The following is a 20529-nucleotide window of genomic DNA, read 5'->3' as shown; positions in this document are numbered from 1 at the left end:
GGTCTGCCTGCAGGCTGCAGGCATCTGTCGCCCCACTTCCGTCTCCGGTTGGCCTGCCGGTTGCCGCTTCAAGGCCCCTCGGCCGTATTTTCGAATTCAGAACATTGCAAAAGTCACTCACCTCGCACAAAAGCACAAAAGTCTCTGATCTCCGATCTCCTTTCAGACCACAGTCCACATAAAAAGTCCACCAATCCCCGATCAGACCACTCACACAAAACCCACCACATCAATTTGCAAATGGCTGGAATCATACACGATCGCTGTTTGTCTCCTCTCCCAGTCCTCTCCTTCGTCGTCTTCACCGATCGCAACTCTGACATTTCCATCTTTTTAGATTTTAAATCTCTGTCCTCGGACACCTCTGCGCCGCTTTTTCTGTGTTTAGTTTGTGGGAAGCGTCCCATGAAGTCGTACGCCGCTCATATGTTGACCAAGAGCCATCTCAACAAAGCTGCCTGTTTTGACGCTCTCAACGCCAATCAAAACGAAATACTCCCTGGTCTAGCGAATCAAAACCCGCTCCCAAACAATGACCCACCTCCACTTGCAGACGCCTTCATGGACACGGAAGATCCAGCCCCTCGCTCAGATACCCCCGAACGACCCCCCTCTCCCCTGTCAATTGTGCGAGCCATTGAATTTCTGGGTGCGGAGAAAGAACAAGCGAGCAATCCAGAAGATTCCGAGCTTGAGATCAATGACAACACGCTTGCCGAAGCTGTCAGGGCGATGGGGCTCAATGTGTGGGATGAGGAAGCCAACGAGGCGATGGATGATGCGGCACTTGAGGCAGATTTACGAGATGCTCACATCCAGGAGAGCAATGACTGGTACCCGTTCCGAAAGAAAGAGGCAAGTCTGCAAACTCAAATTGGGTCTGACAAGATGTCAATACTCTTACTGACTCCAGTTCCTATCTCAGCATGTCGTTGCATTGTTGATTGTCGGATCCACAAGAAACATCCTATCAAGATCACAATACCACCGAATTCGCTCTATTTTGCGAATTTGTGAAGTCCGACTCCCAGAATGGGGCGCTTTGCGTGCTTTATGCAAACGTTTAAAGAAGCAAATGGGGCTTTCCGTCTCTGAACGTACGAGTCCATCAGGAATGCCACTTTTTGGCTTGAAAGTCAAGACAATCATCGCCAACGCAAGTATTCTGTGATCTTTTGCACAAAAGGTCACATACATGAGCTGACAGTGCTATTTTGCATTCCACAGGAGCTAGCCAACCCGTTGATCAGCCCACATCTGATTGCTGTACCCGAAAAACCTGTGGATCAAAATGATCCAATCAACCGGTTATCCCAGAGTGAGAAGTGGCGAGAGGGATTTGATAAGGATCTCAGAGTCCAAATGGTCTCCTCCAATCACGTTCACTATTACATATATGAACCTGTTCAAATTTTCTCAGATCAGATTGTTGTCCCGGCATTCTTTTATCAACAAGGAGGTGTATTGAAGGCCAAATGCCTTCCAGCCACTGTAACTCCAGACCCCCATTACCCAATCATGTACCAAATTTATATCCCTCCAGAGCCAACTTTTGATTCGACTGTTTTTTTAACCGTCTCTCTTACTGAGTTCTGGAGAACTGCTCAGCAAATTGAGGTGGATGAAGGGCGTTGCCTCAAAGATGTTTGCGGTCAATACCTATATCGTATGTGCCCTTCTTGAATGTTCCAGTGAAAAATACCTATTGATGTTTGTTTTATCTCCTTCCAGAGAAAATTCCTTTGGGTGCATTCAATCCACTACCTATGGAAAACCCATGGCGCGCGAGAGCCGATGGCCGCACCATTAAGCATGTGCCGATCACATTGTACTCCGACGATACGTCTGGCAACGTTTCCAAAAAATGGAACAAACATATGAGCGTTTTTTTTACCTTATCTGGTCTACCTCCGAAGATGACGAACCAAGAGTACAATATACACTTTCTTGCGACTTCAAACTGTGCATCCGCGCTAGACTTGATGGATGAGGTAGTCGACGATATTAAGTAAGTCCAAGACTCACTCAAAGTTCTCTTCTGTTGCTATTCTGCTCTTTCGCTGGAATGATGTTGATACGAGTTGTTGTTTCTCTATGTTAGTGACAGCAGCGCAAATGGTTTTGTTGCTTATGATCACGCAACAAGTAAGGAAGTGCTAGTGATGGTGGTGGTGTTATGCCACCTGGGAGATGGCCCCATGCACGCGGAAAGCAGCAATACAACCAACCCAGCGAACACATTATCTCCTTGCCGGATATGCCCTTTACGTGTGGATCGTATGATTGAAAAGAGGACAGAAGAGTATGTGTGTGCATTTATTGGTATCAATTCTGACGGTGAGCAGGTAAGTAGATAGGACCCCTATGTACCACCCTTGACATTAATGACTGACCAAGTTCCTTTAGGCTTGTGCGCCCAAACGTGATTGGGACACGACCCGCGCTAGGACTGCCGAAATTTGGGCCTTAGCGCAATTACCGAACAGTCGAAGTACCGTGGACCAAAAGGAGCGCACGTATGGTCTTCGGGATTCCGTATTGGACACTTTCAAGAAAAACATCCAGGGGGCTTACGATTTGCATGCTAGACCTGATGTCGAGCGGATGTGCGAGGAACTGAACCTTTGGTTGGGTGATCACTTGTTCAACCCAATGTTGAGGCTCAAAGGTTTGATCTCCGGTTGCTTTGAAAGATTAGAATTTGGATGTTGTGCTCATGATCTCGATGTAGGCTTTAATGGCCATACAGATACCCCCGTCGAAACTTTGCATGTCATACTTCTTGGAATCGCAAAGTACCTATTTCGAGACACCATGAAGTCTTTTGGTGTTTTGAAACCAGGCAGCAAGATTCACGTTCAGCTCACAGGTCGCTGGCGCGCGTTCAATACCAAAGGTCTCAACATCGCCCCGATACAGCCCAACACTTATATTCAATTTTTTCAAAGTTTGGTTGGCAAAGATTTCCAGACCATCCTTCAGTCCGTTCCCTTTGTTTTCTTCAATTTGATTTCAATGTGTAGGCGCCACCTATGGACCGCCCTGTGTTTACTGGCCTCTCATGTCTTTCAAAACGAGATCACCTGCGTGGAAGAATACCTGGTAGATCTGGAGCGTGCAATCACCCTTTTTCTCCACGAACTAATGAAGGACTCGGCCCAATGGGTCAATAAGCCCAAATTCCATATGCTAACACATATAAAAGATTCCATCAAGTCCTTTGGCCCGACGCATTTATACATGACCCAGAAATTTGAATCTTTCAACGGCGCATTACGAGCAGCTTCAGTTCATTCAAACCGTCTCAGTCCCGGGCGCGACATTGCGGAATCCTTCAACAATTATCAGATGTTGCGAATGCTTGTTTCCGGAACATCTTTCTTTGACAAAGAAATTGGGGGTCGATGTACTGCCGGGCCTAGCGTACAAGGACTTTTGAAAACTGTGCCGGAATTATCTCAAGCCATTGGACTCGACCCAAAAGGCAACAAAGCCACTGAGTTTATTACTGGATGTAAGAGGGTTTATTTGGAATTTGTTATCATGAATGCAAATTGACGGTTATGTTTTCCAGCGCGGGTTCAAGATGTAACAGAAATTCCAGATGTCTTGACCACCAGGCATCCCGAAGCGTCATGGGAGAAGATTCTCAGTGTCACCTTGTTGAATGGGCAAAAGGTCGAAGTGGCTGATTTTGTGAAGGTAAGCCGTGTGAGCTTTTTCAACACTGACTGGCACTGAGTTCGAGCGCTGCCTAGGTCTTTGATCGCTGCGAACTAGTCCAAGTATCTGCGATTTGGCACCCACACTCCGAAAGTGGTTCCAAAACATTACTTTTTGTTCAATTAACCCAGCGAGGTGAGGTCAACCCTTATTATGGCATGCGGGAGATCAATCGTTTGGATGAGTGGAAATGGGTTAATATTCAGGTGCGGATTTCTAAGATCTCAAATGCAAATATTTATACTGAGACTTTTTTACATCCTTTGTAGGATATACATTGCATCCTCAATGTTCAACATAATTGTCACGAGGCCTCATGTCGAGTGACTCTCGCAAGAAACCAGCGGATCGAGAGGAGGGAAACCACGATCAAGATCAGTGATCTCTGTCACGTAACGACCGACAAGTTCATTCTTAACAGCGCGAGCCAATACTCGGCCCAAATCCACCGTGACGTGGCTGCCATGACTCTTCGACAGATGACACCAGAAGAACTCAAGGATTCAGTTCGTGAGGGAATGGAAGTATGGGATTCTGTTCCGGTCAAAGAACACCAAATGAAGAAAGGCTCAACTAACAAAGCGAGTGCAAAGAAAGGCGGCAAAGGAAAAGGAAAAGCAAGAATGCAAGAAGCAGTTCATGATTCATCCGAAGAAGATGAAGAAGATCAACTCGATGAAATGAACATGGTGGAAGAACTTGATGAAGTTGATGAGCTGGATTGAACATGTGTCCCTTTTGTTCTTTTTGTCTCTGTCTCCTTTGTTTCCAGAAGCGCCCCAATGAAGACTCGCTCGTTTGTCAATTGTTTTGACGCATCGAAGTGCGCAAAGAATGCGAGTGAGGACGCGTCGACTCTTGAGTGATTGAGCATGATTGACCAATCAAACGAGTTTTCCATCGCAAACTCGCTTGATTGGTCAGAACATGGTCCCACTGGTGAGAAACCACGCGAGGACGCGCTGCATGAAGCCCCTGGGTGGTCCCCCTGGGTTTACCCAGGGGCGACTCAAAAGGCACATCTTCTTCATGGTTTTCGCAAAGTCCTCTCTTCCAGAACGCCTGTTTTCACAAGTCTCTTGCCCAATCAACTTTCACTCGTGTTCATAACATTCATTCATCAAACTTAAAATGTCTCAAAACACTCGTTTCCACCCTTATGGCTCATCGTCTCCGTCCCTCAGTAAGCAGAATCTTTCATGTTCTTTTCTTGACGTCAATCTTGACAACTCTTTGTTCGCATTGTATTTAGACAATCTCCTTGGCCAAACCGAGGCCTCGGGGACCTTGCGAGGGTTGAATAATCAAAACAAGCGAGGTACTTGATTCGGTCTTTATTCGCATTAATTCGATTGCTGACTTCATCTCAACAGGTGCTGGTGGTGATAGTTCCCCAGATGTCTTTAACGATACAATGGGAGGAGGCTCTTCTGGTTTGTTTCGTCGTGAACCGGCGCGTACTGAGGTAAGTTGAATCAAATCAACTGACCGTGAATATAATTTTAATCGATGAGACCATCACTTGATTTCATTCATCCAGACAAGCCCAATCAACCCGATCCTTGAAAAGATCTTGCAAGAGCTTGGCAATTTGTCCAACAAAGTCTCCCAATTTGAGACGATGTCCAGCCGGATTGATCAATTAGCGGACGCTACATCGATCTTGTCGAACAAGGTGTACGAGGTTAACGACACGGTTTCCTCCGTGTCATCTCGCCAACAAGTCGTCACCTTGTCCAACAAGGTTGATCAACTTACTGCGACATTGGCCGACTTGTCTGCTGGATCCGACTCTCCAGCGACCTCTCCTGGTCTAGGGGCCAACCGAGTGCCCACCGCCACCCCAGCTGCTCCCTGGGCAGTCTCGATTGCTTTAAAGGTGGGTTTGGTTGAAGGATCAACTGTATCTTCTGGATCCGTTTCCGTCTGCGACCATCATTGATTGATTTTCAAACGACTTTAACACCTTTTTCTCTTATCTCTCCTTCTCGATTAAATGATCTCTCTATAATGATAGGAGCGGGTTTATCAGTTGGCCTACGCGCTTGTTGGCGAAGCTGGCCTCGAGGCTTATACTGCCATCCAGGTTGATGGAAATGTACTACAAAGATCCCTTTTTAACACCATCAAGGTCCGTGTTTGTTTGAGCTCAACCAGCCCATTATCATCTTACTTATGCTTTGGTTTGCCCGTACAGCAAAGAGTTCAGGCCATTGGTGGCCAATGGGTAGTCCAACACCTACCTCCTACAATCGATGGGTTCCAGGATGTTCCAGCTGGGAAGGTTTACAACAAATTGGTCAAGGACGCTGGCAAGCATGCAAGAGAGAAAATGCATCTCCTGGTGTGTTTCAGTTTTCGATCTGCCTTTTACAACTTTTTGTTTGATAACTTCTCTATCTCATGCTGCTGAGCAGGTTCTGACAAACATTCGAAACCCACGAGATCCGAGCCCAATCACCGCCACTGTCCCAAACATCAAGAAGCTTGTCCATCGCGTAATTCTACCTCTCTCCCTCTACACACATCCTTTATGAAGTTTTTGACCATCATATTGCTTTTCTAGATTGCCGATCAATGCAACACTAACCCAGAAAGCCTGGACGCAGATGCCCTATGGAGCCAATTGAGTTGGGGTCATCGTCTGCGCGTGGCATATCTTGTCAGTGGCATCCCGCTTGTATACTCATCCACCTACTTAGCAGAAACACTATATGTTAAACACATTGTGTTTCCTCTCCATTCTCCATTTCACAGCGTCGCGAAGCGATGCGAGTCGTTCGGGGTGGTGGCAACATTTGGGCACGTGTTGACCAACAACTGCGAAAGATGCGCGAGCGTGGGCCACTTTACACTACGGCGTAAGTCTGCATTATTTCATTCTTTCATGGTGTCTTTTTTTTCTGCATTACCAACTGACCATTTGTTTTGGCTTGAACCGAACAGGTTCTATAAACTGGTCTACAATCAGGATTGCGCTTTGTTTGAAGGAAATGTTCGCTTCACGGACATTCCTGCCCAAGTGAATTTTGCATTGCCCAGCGACGGGGAGGTCGAGGTGGAAATGAACACCATGGAACCCCAACCCGCCGCTGCTGATGAATGATGAACCACGCGTGTTTTGTTCTGTTCATCTTTCAAGATGTCTTTTCAATACTGTCTTTGTTTCAATGCGAATTAGCCTGTAGTTCCAATTGTCTCTCTTTCTTATCTTATTGCGGAAATGCATCCTTGAAGAAACAAGGCCTTATGTGTCATAATCAACGAGATATCGCGTGCCCGCGCCTGCCTGAGACCCATCTCCGTTCCTGAGCTCCATTCGGCTCCAGGATTCTGACTGGTCGGCCGCCGCAAGGCCACTGTGTAGCATTGTAGGCCGCCTGCCGGCAGGATATCCAGCGTCTGGAGCTTGGAAAGTGGCTGCCAGGAAGGCCGCCCATGGGCGTGTATTTTGCGTCTCGTCGGCGCTCCCTCACTGACCAGCGCGGGGCGGCCGTTCACTGCGTAGAGGCAGGCCGCCTGCGGACGGCCGACTCGGCCAGCCCGCAGGCGGTCAGGACGCACCCGTGGTGTAGAGATATTCGTATTTCGGGAATTGAGATTACCGAACAGAAATCCAAACGGAGGTCAACAGACGTCTGTTGACCTCCTTTGATCATATCGCTGTTCGGTAACGATAATGATGAAATACAATCTGATCGATTGTCTTCCCCAAAAAGAATCGAACGGTCATTAAAGACCATTCTTATCGTTCTTCTCGTTCACCTACACCACGGGGTAATTCATACCATCTGATGGCGGTCATGGAATACCGCCGAACGGCGAGATTTGCTTGGTGGTGGACGCTCGCCGCCAGATGGTCAGTGGCGCGGCGGTCGAACGGCGAGATCGCCTTACCGCCGTTAGACAAGCCATCTGGCGGCCTACAGACCGTTTCTGAGGAGATGTTTCCGAGCGAAGTTTATGTGCCGATCATCGGGGAGCTGATCGAGGGAACCTCTTCGTTCCCTCCCATAGCCACGCCATCCACCCCTGGTGGGTTAAGGCATCAATGCTGAGGAAGATGTGGAGGAGTTCCCAGACCAAAGAATGGATTCTGGGAGCTCTCCCGCTGTCAGAATAAAAAAGGGAAGGCTACAACCACGTCTATGGAGGCAATTGTGAAAACCGGACCTTAACTTCACAGCCTCCGGTTTCAAGTTCCTTGAAGACATTTCCTCTTACCGTCTTCTGCTCGCCAAAAGACTGGTCGACCTCTCGCCAGGCCGACCAGCCGGCGTACCAGCTGATTTGTGGCCAAAATCCCAGCTTTTGACCGGAAATCAGCTGGTATAGCCGTACCAGCCAAAATCTGGTCGAACGCTGGGATTTCGCCGAGCGTTTGGCCAGATTTTGACACGACCAACGTTTCGCTGGTATTCCAACGAAAAGTTACCCCGTGGTGTACAAACAAGCTTCATAAAAAAACCAAAACGGTCATTAAAGACCTTCGTCGTCATTGTCGTTCACCTACAAACAACTTTCATAGCAATTGACTTGCGATGTCCTCACACCACAGGACTTCGAGTGCAATCCAGCACCGTCCTTGATCTGTTTCGAGAGCTACTGCGGTTCATCACTACTCCCAAACCCACAAATTGTTACAATTACATTTCATTAAAAAGGTTCTTGCTACTCAAGAACACCATTTTGCCATGTTCTCTTATCTGAGCATTGGCACTCAGATATGTATTCAACAGTTGCTTCCACAACTTTACAAAACACCACGCCTCACTTCCATGCTCAGTGGTCAAGCTTGGATTGATGAGCTTATTAATCATCCCAACCAATCAGTCTTCTACGAGAATCTTGGCATGCAAAAGCACGTATTCTTTGAATTACGCTCAGTCCTCCAAGATGCTGGAATCCTAGTAGACTCGCGCTTTATTACGGTGACTGAGAAATTAGCTCTCTTACTCTATACTCTCATAACGGGTCTCTCAAACCGCAAACTTCAGAACCGTTTCCAAAGATCTGCTGATAGTATTTTCAAGTCAGTTTTTTTTTTAAAAAAAATTCTATCAATTTCTTCTGACATGTCTTCTTTTGATTAGAATAATTAATCACCTTGTCAAGGGAATCTCTGATAATGGTGATTTACTTGGAAAATACATTCCTCTTCCCAATGCCAACACACCGCTCCCTGAAGATTTCTCTACAAATACCAAGTTCATGCCTTAATTTGAAGACTGCATTGGCGCAATTGACGGTACTCACATTCCAGTCACTCCACCAGTCTCTGAATATATTCCTTTCTCTAATTGTAAAGGCTATACATCTCAAAACGTCCTTGCTGCGTGCAATTTCAACATGGAATTTATTTATTTATTGGTTGGAGCTGAAGGAAGTATGGCTGATGGTGCGCTTTGGAGTTTGGCTCGAAGTTGTGACCTTGCAATTCCAGCAGGAAAGTACTATCTTGGTGATGCTGGCTTTGCGCTCACCAAGACTTGTCTTGTTCCTTTTCGAAAAGTCCGTTATCATTTACGAGAGTGGGAAAAAAAGGGTTTCAGGTCAGCATTCTTTTTTTATCATCCTTTTCATCAGTCTCAATCTTTTCTTATTCTTATCTTTTTCCACCATTTCCATCCTTTCATCTTAGACCAATGAATAAACAAGAACTTTTCAATCTTCGACACGCTAGTGCTTGTAACGTCATTGAACGTATTTTTGGAGTCTGCAAGAAACGCTTCAGTATCATGGCTCACGGGTGTCAATATACTATAGAGATACAGATTTCTATGGTTACTGTTATGTGTTATATTCATAATTTCATACGCGTGAAAGATCCACAAGAAGAAGATCCTCAATTTGGAGCTGATTTCATGCCAGATATTCAAGATCCAACTCAAACTGCCACTCAAGATCAAACTGATAATCTAGAACCTTATGGTAGTACCACTCAAGGTAATAACAATGCTAGAATGCTTCGAGATTCAATTGCAGATGCTATGTGGGTAGATTATCAAAAAGAGACTGCAAGAAGACAGCAGTTAAATCGTAGCAGGCAAAGACATGGGAAACCCATCCCATATCCAGGTGCTTAAATGATTAGATACAACCTTATTTAGTTTTTATTTTACATGTATTACTCACATCTTTGATTGTTTCTCACTTAAATCTCAACTCATGCATCATGATAATGTGGAAGCAAAGACTACATGTGTTCTTTTTTATTTCTGAGCATCAAACAAATAACTAAAAACCGGTGTATAATAATGTTGTGTACATACAGCTTTACAAACAGCTTTTGAGTAATAACATTGTGAGTAATAATATATCAATTTAATTCTGTGTCTGTGTTTGAAAAAAAATACAGAACAAAAAGAAGAAGACTGAAGAAAATAAATCAATAAATAGATAGATGAAATAAAATCAAGATAATGAATTCAATAAACAGTGGATGAAAAGAGTAAAGAAAGAAAGAAAGGGAAAAGATAGAGTACATCAACATGTAGCAAGGATAGGTTTGAAGTAATTGAAACTACTTACCTAAATCTTGGATTGAAGCCACTCGTTGCGTTCCTCAGCTGGAGTGCTGATGTAAGTCTCAGCCAACAAAGGCTGGACTAAAAACAACTCGATAGCCTTCCAGCGCTGTTGGCAAGTAAGTGAAGATTCATACAACAGCTTGACTGCTTGGCTATGGTTCGATTGGGGTGGAGCCTCAGGAGTAGAATGTACAACAGAAGTGGAAGTTGAAGGGATTGTCGATCTCAAAAGGGTGCTCATGTCGTGTAATTCAGTTGAAGATGAAGAGAGTGATGACTTGAAGAGGGATCCAATGTTGTGTAGTTTGGTCGAAAGCCCATCTACAATCTCAACACCGCTGCATTTCTTCTTGCGAACCGGGTTACGCTCCTTCAGTGCCACCGCGGACTTACCATGTTGATTTCCGGCTGGTCCTTCATCTGAGCTAGGATCCTCTTCAGACTTAGGAACGTCAGACTTAGGATGGGCAGGATCTTCAATATTGGGCAAGTCGGATGTGGAAGAGGTTGGTGAAAGTGTATGGGTAGTGGCTGGGACACGGGTGCTAGTTGAAGTGGAGGCTTCTGGAGTTGGATCGTCAGGCTTCTTGATCGAGGTTTTGGTGTACTTCACAGTCGCTTTATGGCCCTCCAGCAATGGGGCAAGTTCGGTGAATAAATGAAAAGGTCGGCCTTTGCATCGAGCATAGTCTTTCGCTTTCTTGGTTCCCTGAGAAAAAGGCGAAAATCAGTTTGAGGAAAGCAAAATGATGACAATAATAATGAAATTTACTTACATTCTTACTTTTGGCTAGGATGGGTGCCCAGACCCCCTCAGGAAGTGTGATACATCCATCTTCCCACCCGGCTCCACTAAGCCCGTCAAGATGTTTATAGTTGGCATAGAGGCCTCGTAACTAACAAGTGATTGAGGAATTCATATAAAAAAAACATATTAGTTTGAGAGTATGGTAACTAACAAGTAATTGAAGAGTTCATATAAAAAGAAAGAAACAAAGAAAGACTCATTTGAGAGTAGACACGGTGGGATGGACTTGAATCCTGTCAATCCCCATCCCAAAACCATCAGGTTAACCGTGAGGAGCTGGGAAGGTGGCAGCCTGAACCTGTCAGTGCGCCCCAATTTCCCAGCTTGAGGGATAGAGTGGTGGAATAGAATTGAAAGTGTAGAAACTGAAGAAATGAGGAAATGAAATTATTATGAAAAACTTACAACATACCACCTGGACTTGCAGTTTCCTACCTCTTTAGTGTGACTTAGGTAAACAAGACCATTGATAACTTTCCTTTCACTCCCTGCAAGTGCGGTGACACAGGCTTCCTAAGTCGGAATTTTGAAGCCATGAGTGGTCGTAGCGTTCTCAGGTCCAATAGGTTTTCCGTCGGCTGGCTGGCGTTCAAAAGTGAGAACATCAATCATGATTCGATCGTCATTGTCGTCCCAAGTTACGTTGGGAATGATCTTGTCAGCTTTGGGCTGGGTGACGGACTGGGTGGTAGGCTGGGTAGCAGACTCGATTGTAGGTTGGATGATAGGTTGGGTAGCAGACTGGATGGTAGGCTGGGTAGTAGGTTGGGTAGTGGGTTGGATGGTAGGTTGGGTAGCAGACTCGGTGGCAGCTTTGGCTTTTCGAACAGCCGGTTTAGCACGAGGTCTTGATGGCTTCTTGGTGGTATCCATCAATAAGAGCTACACCTGTAACAATCCAGGAGATCAGCCATGAGTAATAGGAATAATGAATAATGACAAAGACAAAGAAAACAGCACTCACCATACAGAGTCGAGTTCAATAAAAAGATTTGATTGAATAAAGATGTAAAAGCGAGTCAAGTTGAATGAAAAAGAAAAAGATTCGATTTGATTGAATAAAGATGTAAAAGCAAGTCAAGTTGAATAAAAAAGAAAAAGATTCGATTTGATTGGATAAAGATCTAAAAGCAATTCGAGTTGAATAAAAAAGAAAAAGATTTGATTTGATTGGATAAAGATCTAAAAGCAAGTCGAGTTGAATAAAAAAGAAAAAGATTTGATAAGGACTAAAAGCAAGTCGAGTTCAATAAAAAGGAAATGATTTGATAAAAGAATAATAGCAAGTCGAGTTCAATAAAAAGGAATTGATTTGATAAAAGACTAAAAGCGAGTTAAGCTGAATAAGATTTAATTTGATTTGATAAAGGACTAATAGCGAGTTGAGTTGAATAAAAAAGAGAAGGAATTGATTTGATAAAGGACTAATAGTGAGTTGAGTTGAATCAAAGAATTGATGCGATAAAGGACTAATAGCGAGGTTCATTGAATAAAAAAGAGAAGGAATTGATGCAATAAAGGACTAATAGCGAGGTTCATTGAATCAAAGACTTGATTGGATAGAAAACCAATAGCGAGGTTCAATAGCCAGTTTGATGAACTAGCTGAGGAAGGAAATCGTGAGGAGAGCTGAGCGAGGGAATGAGGAATAAAAAGAGACGTTGGAAAGGGGGTGTGCGGGTATTGAGATTAGGAGAAAGGGGTGGAAGAAGGAGATGGATTGGGGCAGGGGCAGATAGAGATAGAGGGGGTAGATACAGCCCAAAGGCTGTATCTGTATTTGGACGAATATGTGAAGATGTCCAATGACATATTGACTTCACATATTCGAACCAAACAGGTATGTAAAAGCGAGTATATGGGTCCAATCTGGTCCATATAATATATTGCTGTATGTAACAATTTTGGTGTAAAAGTTGGTCACATAATATGTGACCGACCGAACCGAACGGGCCCTAATGGATGATCAAAAATGAGAATTCAATGATAATTGGATGGTTCAAAGTTCTAACAGGAATGACCAGCGCTGCCCTATTTTTGAGAACAAGACTCAAGATCTAAGAAAGAAGTGATGGGTTGGTGCAAGAGAGATTCTTTGAGAAGCAAGTACAGTTGATCAAGTTTTCATTTATGGGGCACCTTGAGAGCTGACTGAAGCAAGAAATTATCCCAGGTTGCTTGTGTGGGATGTTAAAATATAAGAGGATTTTTAAGATCCTTTTTCCAATCATCTTTTCTAATGTACTCTACATTTCAACGGTGTGAGAGCTCTGTACTCGATGCTCATCTACATACCTTTCTCTTGATCATAACTTTGTCTTGAGAAGTTGAACCAAGATTTTGTTTTGAGAAGGCAAGAGACTGATAATGACAAATAAGAGAAATTTGATTTGGTCATGCTAAAGAGCCAGGATAAGTATGTATAGTAGGTCACTTGTGTCTCAATCACTTCCTTAAAGGTTCAAAACCTTGTATACAATTTGGCATGAGAGTAAGCTCAATACACTGTCTGTATAGTTGACTCAAAGCACTGTTCTTAGCCCTGGTTCCATAGATATGTTGTTCTCCAAGCTTTACTCTCAGAAGCATTGGGTTGGCCAAAGGCTTTATCTAACAATTTTCACCAATTTTTGAAAGTTTTTTACCATCATTCATAAGGGGATGTTGGAAACTTTGTTTGCCCAATGACCAATTTATTTCTAGTCTATCCAGCTTAACCATCCTCAAGGCAAATTTAGATGCCATACTTCCAGATGATGGGGTGGTTCTGGGTTGTCCAAGGCTTTGAGGGGGCAATTGCCACAAGCTGAAGAAAGAGACAAGAATTAGGGTATACAGATATCATTTTGCATAACATCCATACCTATGACCTGACCTTTTCTTCTCATGGATGCTCCCAATTTGGGGTCAGGAATTAAGGATGTCTGATGACTTCAAGTTCCAGAGAAGTTATGCTGGGTTGAGCCTGGCTGACCCTGTTACTGGCCAGGTTGATTTGAGGGCTCACCTTACATATTAGTTCTGAGCCTGAAAAGCCAAGATTGGCTTACAAACCACTATTCAGTAAAGCTTTCAAAGTGCATGAAACTTATTAATTTACCTCAGCTTTCAGACAGATGTGCATCATCACAAGGATTCTGAACCTGTTGACAAGTACAACTCAGACACCTGATACCCTAGCCTTGGTGTAGGGCTTTTAGATCCAGCCCCTCTGGCCTTGGTCTTGGCCCCAAGTCATGATAGATCCCCAGGGAAGACTCAGCCAGTCAGGGACAGGTCACTACCCCAAGTTCATGTGCATGACTTTGAAGTTCAGACAATTTTTATGACTTTGTCATGATTATCAGTGCTGATGGGCCCTCAGATGGGCTTCAAGAATTTGAATCACTCCAGCAGCAGTCACAGTGATGATGACATAAATTTTTATTCTCAGAATGCAAAATGGATTCTCTTTCCATCTTTTAAGATGGTGACTGTGATGTTTGACCATATTAAACTCTCCAGACAAGACTTCTGAAATTCAAAATTTAGATCCTCATATCATCTTGACATCACACCATCATTTGATCTTTATCTGATGTCAATTCTTGTCAGCCCTGAGTACATATACATGTACCCAAAACTAACCTGTAACAGTAAAAAACACATGTATAAGATTAATTACATTGTTACATACTGAGCATAGACTGTATGTAACATGTAATACAATGTATCAAAACCTTTATTACATATACATGAACCTGTAAAACAACATGTAATATGTAATAAATCACCATTTACACCTCATAACTCAGTGTCAAGAGTTAAATGCTTATATTACATATCACACATAACATGTATATGTAATTAAGCATTACTAGTAACAATCATTACTACATGTTAATGACTAACCCTGAACCAATGTAGTGATAATAACAAATATCACTACAGTTAGGTTTAGAGAGGAGAGTATATAAACCCCTCCTCTCTCAGCCTTCAGAGATTCCCCCAAGATATAATTACCCACTACTTTTAAAGAACAATTAAAGTTCAACTGAAGTAAATATCAAGAGTCTTATATAAATAAGACTAGTGATAAGCTTCATCAAACTTTAATCAGCTTCCTGATTAAAAGTAGGTAATACATTCTTCACTCCCCTCTGGATCCTCTACTTCCCCCAAGTAGAAAGAGGGCCACTTTCTCTGCCAAACTCCAGTTTTTAGGTGTGCAACTAACTCAACTAAGTCCCTCTTGGACGAACGAGTAGTTGAGAGAGGGACTTATACCTTATACCACATCTTTGGCGGATGAGCCGGAAAAGTTTTGGTGGGCACGGTTTCAATCCTCCATATCTCCGTAGCCTGTAAGCAAATTTCCTCTGGACCAAAGAAAAAAGCTGTGTGCCTATGCCTGATCATCCTACACACACACATGTTTTCAAATCCCTCTCTTGCCACCAGGAAAGCCCTTAAAAACAGACTTGAAGAACTGGTTTTTGTGTAACATTTCAGCGCTTTTGGGGTCAGGTTGGTCAGTTTTCTGCCTGATTTTGGTGTTTTCTGAAAACTTCACAATCACATTACTCTGTGGGTTTTCAATAAAATAAGAAGTAGGCTACACACATGTGTGTAGATTAAGCAGGCGCGCAGGGTTTTTCTTTGGTCCAGAGGAAATTTGTTTACAGGCTACGGAGATATGGAGGATTGAAACTGTGCCCACCAAAACTTTTCCAGCTCATCCGCCAAAGATGTGGTATAAGGTATAATGTAAACCTAGAGGTAAGAATAGGTACCCTTAGGAAGACAAAGAAACCCTTACTACATTGCATATTAAAATAAAAAACACCTTATAAAAAAAGATACTTCGATAATCACAACGAATCTTGAAGTTACCACACCTCACACTCAAGTCTCAAGAGTGAATGAAATGAATAAAAAAAAACCCTGGCCATGATGATAATCACAGCCAGGACCAGAATCACTTTAATCATAAAACAAACCTACCAAGGCAACTACTAGAATTCTAAGACCCTAATCAAGACCATATCGATAACAACCAATTTGTACCCTGACTAGGAGTTCTTCGAAAATAACCAGTCAGGATCTAAAACCACATTCTAACCCTGACTAAGCAAAGAACAGCTGAACACGTCAGAGGAAGAAAGCTATCTCACCAAAAGGAAAAAGCACGAGTATAAAATACAAGGCTTTACCGGCAGAGATAATCTTTTTGACATCAGATATCACAACCAACATACTTCCACTTCTTTAGAACTTTATCATTTTGATAACAATTCAAACAAACCCAGCCGCATACATTTAACTTAGATTTTGATAACTCATTGTTACAAACCTATTTTTTATAGTTCTCTTGTGGTTTAAAACACAATTTGTTATCGTGGTTCTCTTGTTCTATCTCTAGCTCCAGTATAGTTTATAACTGCTCCACTACCTAGTCAAAAATAACTCCTATATCTTTTTCTATTAAGAACTCAAAACTCTTATTGTTAAAAGTAGAGTTTACAGACTCACCCTGAGGAAGGATTATTACTATAACCTCCTGTAGAAGACCACTTGAATATATTGATTATATTAACGTGAGTGCCTTCCTTGTTACTGTTACTGTCAGTGAACTTACAAAACTAACACCTGACGTTTAACTCGTAGGCTCAAATTTATCTCAATAAAGACAAACACTTTATTGTAACAAAGCCGCAATTCTCTTTTCATACTATCTTAAGTGCGTTCTATTCAGTTTGGTCTAGCCTTTATAGACTCAGGCTGACATATAAGTCCCTCTCAGACAAATTAAGTTAGGCTGTGCAAACTTCAAAGTGACAGTACATAAGTCGCTCTCAAACCTGACCCAGTTTCAAAAAACCCAGGTGACCCAGTGGAATTTTTGGCTGGGAGCTGTCAACAAATGTCAACTTGATACACAAAGTTACTGCCAAAAAGTCAACTGGGTTAACTGGGTTTTGAAAACTGGGTCAGGTTTGAGAGCCACTATACACAAATCCTTTCTGAAGTACCGATTAGCCAAACTACACCAGCTAAATGCAATGAAGACCAAATTATACGTCCCTTATCACCAAATTCAATGTAGACCAATTCCAGTCCTGAAACAGTCTGAAGAGAACAAAAGTAAGATATGAATGGACAGAATTTAAAATAGTACACAAATTGTTACTTTTGTTTTCATCACCTGGAGATCAATGATCTGACACATTTGCATCCAATTCAGAAGTCAGTGGTACAAGTTCAAATGTAAAGAAAAAGTCTCTCCAGTATATATCAAAGGTTTTGGGTGTCCAGATCAAGGAGTTAAAGTTGAGAAAATATCTTGTAAAAGACCACAACCTTTGGGGTCCAAATAATACCATTCTTTCAGATTACTGAAAGACATCATGCCAATCATCTATTGTTCTGATAAGATTCTCAAGCTTATTGGGGATTGAGGAATTTTTATGGAGGATTTTGTTGCAAATTAATTTGCAATTTTTCCTCAACTCAAACTCAAATTCATCCAGTGCCTGTTTTACATTCCGGGCACATAAATCAAGGTACAAGTATCCATGTTGAAAAATAAAGGTTTGATGAACAGTTATTTGAGGATAGTTGCAGCCTGAAGGTATGCTTAGATATGGCATCATAGAAGGAATCTGGGGTCTTATTTGCTTCATGGAAAGAGACAAAACTGAAGAATCATATTCTCAAAGTTTCACAACAGCTCCCATTAAAAGATAACTGCATAAATTGGAATTCAGTTAACTTCAAACTTTGATGTTGAATGACATGCAAGAAAAATTGCATGTATAAAATGATAGCTAGATATTAGAAGATGATATATTTCAAAGAAAAAAACAAGAAGTCAAATATTCAGAGAAAACCCAAGAGATTCAAAAAAAATACAAAGTACTGAAGATAACAACGTTCAAGGTAATAAAGAAAATTGCAAGAGAAAAAAAGATGTCATATTGTAGTAAATCATTATGATGAGGAGTTTGAACAAGAAGCGGTGAGATCAGTCATATAAGTAGAAGCCCAAGACTTGTATGATGTTGGGGATACTTCCGTGCGCACGATTCGCAAAGGCTCAGTTCTCGCCAGCAATGCATATTCTAACCTCGTGTCATCAATAACGTCTTGTGCCCTCGGACGACCTGGACGTGAGAGTTCAAGTTGATTACTGAGCTCTCTGTCGGAATCCGAACTTGTACTTGTACTTTGGACCGACAAAGGTTTCGCGGGTGGGGATGATACAATTGATTGTAGAAGTCTGGAAGATAGAGGCTGGGTAGTTGGAGTAGGACCTCGGCGACGTAAGAAATGACGAGCAGGAGACACACTCCACTTCGCCTCTTGATGAGTAGGGTTTTCGGGAGGAGACACACTCCACTTCGCCTCTTGATGAATAGGGTTTTCCGGAGGAGACACACTCCACTTCGCCTCTTGATGAGTAGGGTTTTCAGGAGTAAGCCAGGCTTCCTTTTCTTTCGATGATGGCATGCTGGAGGATTCTTCTGAATACACCGAAGTCGGTGAACTGCTCCGAGAGCATGGTTGACTGGATGGTGGCTTGGTCTTTGTGAAATACCCATTCGATTTAGGAGTGGTAGTGGATGTGACATGCTCAGGTTTGCCTCCGGCGGGGTTTTTCTCTAGCTCAGGTGTGAATGGGCCCGATGTATGAGAACGCGACAATCCTGATTGCTTTGGGATGGGGACTGAAGGTCTTGGAAAGTATAACGGGAATTGAGTGGGAGATGCTAGGCGAAGGTTAATGGGGGAGGCGAGCACTCCCTGGCGCTGTAAGACCTTATCGTGCGCTGTCGAGCTATTAATCTTGTAAACATCTACGGGTGAACGAGCCGGTTCTTGATGTTCTTGGCTAGACTTTATCAAGCTCCAAGGCTGAAGATGAAGACATGGTACAAATTTGAGCGTAAGTCATTACAGTCCGGAGTAAGTGCGATTGGCTGAGAGGACTAACCTCGTGATAGAATGAGTCACGCATCACGCCTTCCATTAATGTACTTGAAACTAATCGATGCGATATGCTGGATGACAGAGTTAACACCGGCAGTGGCATCGGCGAGACTGCTCGAATCATTGATAGCTAAAAGCGAGGTAACAAGCAAATTGAGCGAGAAACGTTGCATGCATATTGCACCCATCACAGCCGAAAATATGGAATCTATACTGACTTCACCTTTCATTATGTTTGACAATCCTACGCTTGATTTTGAAGGTCTGAGTCTATCGAACGCAGAGCGGACGCGAGTACCCAGCTTGTTCTTGTTTTCGCGAAAACCCATGGCGATTGATGGTGATCTTCAGGAAAAGTTGATTGGTATTGTTATAGAAAGCTGCGAGAAACTTTGGATAGGTAAATCCAACAAGAAATGTTTAAGAAAAAGAAGAGCAAGCAAAGCAAGACAAGAAAATACAGCAAGGAATCAGGCTGTTTTGATAACAATGCAAGGCGAGTGTAGGATTTTTAAGTGCGCAAAGGTAGAAGTGGTATCGAAATCAGCCTTTGGCTAATGTTCACGATAAGGCAAAATTGAGAGTTTGGAGTGGGGAAGACGAAAAAGTTGATGGGATGTGACCTAGACAGTCTTTTATATACGACTGGAATCGGTGAACAAGCTTCAAAGGATTTAGGAAACGCTTGACAAGAAGTCAGGACAAGGTCTTGATGAGTTTTCCAGGGCTCAGAGTCATGAGATGTTAGCAGCCCACGTGATGATTGAATCTCATGCGCATAACAGCCAAGTTGAGGGAGATGTGATGATTGGGTGCGAGTTAGTAGTTGTCACACAAACCAAGGTTCTGATAATGAGAAATTACAAAATAGAGTACGATTTAACTGACTGACCCCTGTACCTCATATTCATTGCTCAGACCAGCGCTGAGCAGCGGGATGCAAGGAAGGCGAGGTCTTCACAGCGTGCTGTGAAAGTGCTTTCCATGACGGGAACATCGAACCATGGCTATGACCAATAACAGCTCAAGGGATCCCAGCTGCTGAGCCCCCCAGAGTTGTAGAACTGACCCGTGCCGCCTTTTTAAATCATAATTTACGTAACTCCGACTTCCCTAGTAGTGGTCTCTGTTCATATCGAGCCTCAACTACTTCCATGTTTGTCTGACCACGAGGCTGAAGTCTTGCACAAGACCCATGTCTTTAATATGCATAATGTTCTCGTCTTGGGCTTATCCAATGAGAGTGTAACCACCTCGCCAAGGATATGTTCAGCAGAAGCATTTTCAACTCCCCTCTTCCAACACATCTCTCCCCACAGATGAAGGGTCTCCTTCCATCTCTTGAATATGGTGCAGTTTGAGGAAAAATATTACAATTAAGTTAAGAAGCATCAGTCTACCTGACAGTTCACATACAACAAGCTTGGCACAAGCTAAAAATCATGCTCGCCTTTAACCTTCATTGAGCATTATCTTTTGTAAAAACTTCTCCTATCTCTT

The 20529-nt window shown here is 43.0% G+C and overlaps 3 protein-coding genes across 3 annotated transcripts; 2 read left to right on the top strand and 1 right to left on the bottom strand.

Annotated features, from left to right (window-relative positions):
• Positions 1-240: 240 nt before the first annotated feature.
• Positions 241-1017, top strand: MELLADRAFT_93662 (uncharacterized protein; the record flags this gene model as incomplete). Its single annotated transcript, XM_007406056.1, has 2 exons — positions 241-265; positions 389-1017. 2 exons carry the CDS (start codon positions 241-243, stop codon positions 1015-1017), a joined length of 654 nt encoding a protein of 217 aa, XP_007406118.1.
• Positions 1018-4854: 3837 nt separating this feature from the next.
• MELLADRAFT_93661 (uncharacterized protein) lies at positions 4855-6829 on the top strand (the record flags this gene model as incomplete). Its single annotated transcript, XM_007406057.1, has 10 exons — positions 4855-4906; positions 4976-5041; positions 5097-5188; positions 5264-5602; positions 5741-5854; positions 5921-6067; positions 6141-6221; positions 6290-6385; positions 6481-6584; positions 6670-6829. The coding sequence occupies 10 exons, from the start codon at positions 4855-4857 to the stop codon at positions 6827-6829; spliced, it is 1251 nt and encodes a 416-aa protein (XP_007406119.1).
• Positions 6830-17822: 10993 nt separating this feature from the next.
• Positions 17823-19858, bottom strand: MELLADRAFT_76893 (uncharacterized protein; the record flags this gene model as incomplete). The annotated part of the gene is made up of 3 exons (XM_007406033.1): positions 17823-18954; positions 19034-19159; positions 19248-19858. The coding sequence occupies 3 exons, from the start codon at positions 19356-19358 to the stop codon at positions 18031-18033; spliced, it is 1161 nt and encodes a 386-aa protein (XP_007406095.1).
• Positions 19859-20529: the final 671 nt, after the last annotated feature.

This window comes from Melampsora larici-populina (genome assembly GCF_000204055.1).
Source record: "Melampsora larici-populina 98AG31 unplaced genomic scaffold MELLAscaffold_5, whole genome shotgun sequence".
NCBI lineage: Eukaryota > Fungi > Basidiomycota > Pucciniomycetes > Pucciniales > Melampsoraceae > Melampsora > Melampsora laricis-populina.
Note: the sequence above shows the minus strand (reverse complement) of the source record. Positions and strands in the feature narration are given on the sequence as shown.